Source organism: Bison bison, unplaced genomic scaffold, assembly GCF_000754665.1.
Source record: "Bison bison bison isolate TAMUID 2011002044 unplaced genomic scaffold, Bison_UMD1.0 scf7180017864527, whole genome shotgun sequence".
In the NCBI taxonomy this organism is placed as follows: domain Eukaryota; kingdom Metazoa; phylum Chordata; class Mammalia; order Artiodactyla; family Bovidae; genus Bison; species Bison bison.
The window spans coordinates 646,174-651,482 of record NW_011495078.1 but is presented as its reverse complement, the minus strand read 5'-3'; the positions used below and the strand labels follow the sequence as shown (position 1 = coordinate 651,482).

At 65.2% G+C, this 5,309-nt stretch overlaps 1 protein-coding gene across 1 annotated transcript in view; it reads left to right on the top strand.

Annotated features, from left to right (window-relative positions):
• GRK1 (G protein-coupled receptor kinase 1) overlaps window positions 1–4,719 on the top strand; it is a 12,789-nt gene extending 8,070 nt beyond the window's left edge. Inside the window, exons 8-10 of the mRNA XM_010831535.1 lie at window positions 1,545–1,669; window positions 3,111–3,312; window positions 4,421–4,719. Of these exons, the coding sequence (XP_010829837.1) occupies window positions 1,545–1,669; window positions 3,111–3,312; window positions 4,421–4,719 (626 nt within the window). The remainder of the gene's footprint in view (window positions 1–1,544; window positions 1,670–3,110; window positions 3,313–4,420) is intronic.
• The last annotated feature ends 590 nt before the right edge of the window (window positions 4,720–5,309 follow it).

Sequence of the window (5,309 nt, the reverse complement as noted above, 5' to 3'; positions counted from 1 at the left end):
CTGTCTGTCCCCACGGTAGGTCTTTCTCATCTAGGGCTTTATTTAGGTAAAGGTTCTGTCTTGAATATTCCGGACCTTGGGCCAGATCTCTGAGGTTCCTCCCTGGGCGTGAGCGTGTGAGGCAGACGCCTCTCGCCTCTTCCCGGGAACCGCGTCCTTAGGAGAACGCCACAGGGGCTCCTCCCCGGGGCCAGGACGCAGGCCGCTGGACCGCAGGTGTGGCCCGCCCCGCTTGCAGAGAGCCCTGCTGGCCGCCAGGGGGCGCCAGGCCTCGCCGCCGGACCGCCAGTGTGGCCCGCCCCGCCTGCAGGGAGCCCTGCTGGCCGCCAGGGGGCGCCAGGCCTCGCCCGGCTGGCGCTCCGTCCGCGGGCTGCGCTGAGCCGGGCCTTTGAGGTCAGGCGCCGGGTGTGGCCGCGAGCAGCCCCGCAGGGCTTGGGGTCAGGGGTGTCCAGTGAGGCCTCACGGAGCCCGCCGTACCTTCTTCCCCGGCCCCGCTTCCTCCAGCCCGGGTCAGCCGCAGTCCACCCAAGCGGGGACTTGCATGGCCGAGCAGTGGGGAGGAGACGGGAGGTTCCCCCCGAGGAGCTGACACCCTCCCGGTTCACTCCTGGCCCCCCACTGATCCTTCTTTCACGCGGCGACTTTCACCGTCGCCACTGAAGACCGCGCGGCGCGGAGGGCAGGGGCCAGCGGGCTGTCTGCCGCCGGGACGCTGCGTCTCCGGGGCCTCCTCCTGGACGTTTCCATGGAGAACGGTGGTTGGTGAACGTGTCTTTCTTGAGTCTGCGGCACCTGGACGGCAGTGTAATTCCCTGATGGGAGGCTGCGTTCGGGGCCAGTGATTCTTCTGAACTTGACCTGCAGCCCCTGGGAGAATGTCCTGTGGTCACATCCCCCTTGGGAACTGGCCACAAACACGGGCAGACCCTGCAGGGCTCAGAGAGGCTGGAAACAGACACACGTTCAGCTTTGGTTTGGGGGGACATCCAGTCATCCAAGCACAGAAGCCCCCGACTTCCCGAGCACCCCTCTGCCCCAGGAGTGCCCCACGGGCCCCAGATGCTGCCTGTCTACCTCCCCACGTGCCAGGCTGGCCTCCACACTGGGCCTGCAGGGCTGGAGCTTGGGGCGGGCTCCAGGGTGTCCCCTTCAGCTGGTGGGTCCCAGCTCCCCAGAGGTGGAGCGCACAGGCCACCAGCGTCCAGTCTGCTCTTTGGACACTGGGCCTCCGGCTTCTCCTATTGTGCCCTTTTGGGTGGTAACTGAGCGCCTGCCTCTGACCACAGCCCCGCGAACCCGCAGACCCCTTGTGAGCCTCAGACGCCCAATCCATCTGCCATGGGCACCAAAGTGGGGCAAGATCCACGCTGGGTGGGAGGGTCTCTCCTGGGAGCGGCTGTGCCTAGGGGACACTCAGGATGGGGGGCACCTCCCAGGGGGCGGGGGTCTGCCCCATGTGTCATGGTACAAGGACCCTGCTGGCTCCAGGGAGACGGGGTGTCTGCTCCTCTTGCTGGCTGCTGAGTCCCGCTCTTCTTGCCCAGGGTTCATGGCCCCTGAGCTCCTGCTGGGGGAGGAGTACGACTTTTCCGTAGATTACTTCGCGCTGGGTGTCACGCTGTACGAGATGATCGCGGCCAGAGGGCCCTTTCGAGCCCGTGGAGAGAAGGTAGGAGTGCCGGTGGTCCTGTGTGTGTGTGTGGGTCACAGGGGCAGCGTCCCCCGCTGACCTGCCTGTGGCCCTCCGTGGGGAAGCACTGGGTTCTTGGGGCACGTCTGCCCTGGGCAGGAGGGGGACATGGTGACGTCATCCCTGGTCTCCAGATGCCAGCCCTGCCCCAGGAGCAGCTCGGCCTGGGGGCTCTCCTCCCTCGTGCTGACTGCAGGTCCTGCTCCAGGCACAGCAGCGTCCCTGGGTATCCTGGGGCAGTAGGCACTGAGGGGCTCTGGGCCACGGAGGCCCACTCCTGCCTGGGGGTGGCCCGTCGCCTCCCTGGGGCGCTCTGCCCTGCCCAGCAGGGCCGTGAGCAGAGGCCTTCCGGAGGCTCCGTCTGTGTTCAGAACAAGAAGACCAAAGCAGACTGTCCCGTGGGCTCCATGCCACCCAGCTCGGAGCTGGGGTGAGGGGGCTCGGTGTGGACGGCACTTCAGACGAGGCTCATCTGCTGTGCCCGCGGCCCCTCGGCCTGCCTGGAGGTCTCAGCTGTCCGCCTCTTCTGCTAGACCACCCCAGGGCACCCCTATCCAGTCCCTGCGCCTCTCCCAAGACAGTTGGGAGAATAGACCGGGTCCCCCAAGAGTGAGGACCTCCCCTCGACAAACATGTAGGGCTGTTCTGTGTCTGCACCTCTGCCTTGAACCAGCGAGTCTCCCCGACCGCGGCTCAGAAGAGCAGCAGGATGGGATCCACGCTGGCCTCCGGACCAAAGGCCCCTCAGGGCCTGTGCTGACCCCACAGCCCTGCCAGGGTCCCTGTGTCCTGGTGAAAACCAACATAAGGAGCTTTTATGAAAAAGTGAACTATCCCGGTCTGTCCACTCTCTGGTCCATCGTGGTCCCTCCAAATGTTCTGTGGTCCATCCTTGCTCTGTTCAGTGGTGAGGGGCCCTGGATACACCCACGACATGGACAGGTCACGATGGATGCAAGAATGTGGGCCCCGAAGAGTGACTCTAGAAGACTCCACCCCCGGGAAGGTTTAGGAGTTTCAGGAAGGGCAAATCTGACCGACAGGGAGAGGCCTGGTCAGCGTTTGGCTGAGGTGGGGTAGAGAATTCCAGAGCGACTGTCAGGGAGCTCCCTGCTGATGGAGTCACTGGAAGTGGCCCCTATGCTCTGGGGAGCTGGCTTGAACTGTGGCCTCATGGACCCTGTGGACGCCTGCCCCTTAGAAGCTAGAGGGGAAGGTCGTAGGGGTGCAAGTCTCTGCCTTCAGGGTTTTGTGCCCTGACAGCGAGGCTGAGCCTGTCCCTGGGAAGGTGGTGTGCACCCCTCCTGAGGCTGGGCCGCCTGGGCCGCGGTACAACTGTGTCTGCAGCTGCGGGGGGTGCCGGGCGGCGGGAGGGGCCCCGTGGAGTGACTGGGCAGACGGTGCTCCCCCCGCCATGCAGGTAGAGAACAAGGAGCTGAAGCAGAGGGTCCTGGAGCAGGCGGTCACCTACCCCGACAAGTTCAGCCCGGCCAGCAAAGACTTCTGCGAGGCACTGCTGCAGAAGGACCCTGAGAAGCGCCTGGGGTTCCGGGACGGCTCCTGTGATGGGCTCCGCACGCACCCCCTCTTCAGAGACGTCAGCTGGCGGCAGCTGGAGGCTGGTACTGCCCATGGGGGGCTGGGGCTGGGTGAAACCCACGACCACTCTGTCCCGTGGGCATCTGGAAGCTCAGTTTGAAGCTGGCAGGGCAGGCAGCCTTGGCAAAACCCCCGCAGCATCCTTTGCCCGACGGTGCCATGGACCCCATTCCCGCTCGTCACAACAAGCCCTGGACCGGACCTTCTCGGGTCGGGCCTCTCGGGCACCCTCGGAGGTGGCAAGGGTTGAACGGGTCTTGTTAAAGGCACCCTGACCCGCCTTTGTGCTAAGCACCCGAACCCGTGGCTGGGCGCTTCCTTTAAGGAACCCGCGAGCCAAGTCAAGCAGGGTTTCTCCAGTCGTCATCCAACCCGAGTTTGCTGCCGGGTCTTTGGTGAGCAGGTGTAAGTGAGCATGGGCGTGTGCGAGTGTGTGCACTTTACGAGTATGTGCACATGTGAGTGTGTGCATGTGTGTATCAGGGGGAGACATGTGGGACCCACCACACCCCCCGAGCCACATCCCAGGAGCTCGAGCCTGAGACCTCACGGCCCGATGCTCTCGTAGGAGTCACCTTTGAGGGAAGGGTTGGGTGGAGGCAGCCCTGGCTGAGCTGAAGGTGCCGGCGCCCGGGGAGCCACCCAGACCAGCCCTGGGTGGAGTTGGTAGTGTGCAGGGGGCCCGGCAGCCCGAGCGGTCAGCACCCAGGAAGCTGGAGCTGGACTTTTGTCCCGAGGCCACACCCAGCTGGGCTGACTCCGCCCGGGGTCCACGTGGATGAAGGTGGGGCGAGAGGGCAGGCGTTTATCCTGAGCGTCTGGGTCCACCTGCAGGCTGGAGCCCAGTGCGGGGCCGGAGGCACGGCGGGGTGAGGGTGTTGAGGCTGGCACAGTGCCCACCTTTGTGATGGGCTTCCTGGGAGGCCGGAGAGGGTGGCAGGTGTGGGCTGGGTTCTGATGACAGGAGTCCAAATTGGACTGAGTGTCCAGCCTTTTTCGGCACCCTGGGGGGGGTCTCATGGCTCATCTCTGCCAGGGCAGCGTTGGGGGGGCAGACACACAGGGCTTTCAGCAAGAGGCCCCCTGGCCCCGGCTGTCGGCTCAGGCTCGGGGTCTCCTGTCCCCCTGCAGGGATGCTGACCCCGCCCTTCGTCCCAGACTCCAGGACCGTCTATGCAAAGAATATCCAGGATGTGGGTGCCTTCTCCACGGTCAAGGGCGTGGCCTTTGAAAAAGCGGACACGGAATTCTTCCAGGAGTTCGCCTCGGGCACCTGCCCCATCCCCTGGCAGGAGGAGATGATCGAGACGGGCGTCTTTGGGGACTTGAACGTGTGGCGGCCCGACGGGCAGATGCCGGACGACATGAAGGGCGTCTCTGGGCAGGAGGCAGCCCCCTCATCCAAGTCGGGCATGTGTGTGCTTTCCTAGGCCAGCCACGGTGCCCGGTGGGTCAGTGAGCCCTCCCACCAGCTGCTCAGCACAGGAGGAGGAGGCCGGTCCAGCCAGACCTCCCGCCCCGGGTCAGGAGCGCCAGGGGGAAATGGTCCACTTTCTGGTACCATTTCGCTCAGAAAGGATCCAGCGCTGTTTCTCGAATGGAGTCCACCCTGACACACGGCTCTCCAGGGTGCTGGCGCAGATGAGCAAGCTGTCGGCCCCCAGGAGAGGGGCTGGGCTGGGGTTCCTGACACCTTCACGGCAGCTGGCCAGGCCCTGGCTTCTCAGGGCTGGTGCAGAGGTTGGCAAACCCTGGCCTCAGGGCTTGTGGGCCCCCCTGGAGAGGCCGGACTGGTGACCTAGCCCGTCTCCCTCAGTGCCCAGCTGCTGGACCTGCTACAGCCGCCAGTCATGGTGGGGCTGGGCTGGTCCCCCCCTACACATCAGGGGTGCTGAGTCCCAGGCGTCCAAGAGCAGGGAAGGGCATAGGGCCCCAGGGTGAGATGGCCGCCGGCCACCCTCCGGCTTCCCTTCCTCCTGAGACCGTCTCCAGCCAACGACACGTGCGTGTGGACCTGCGC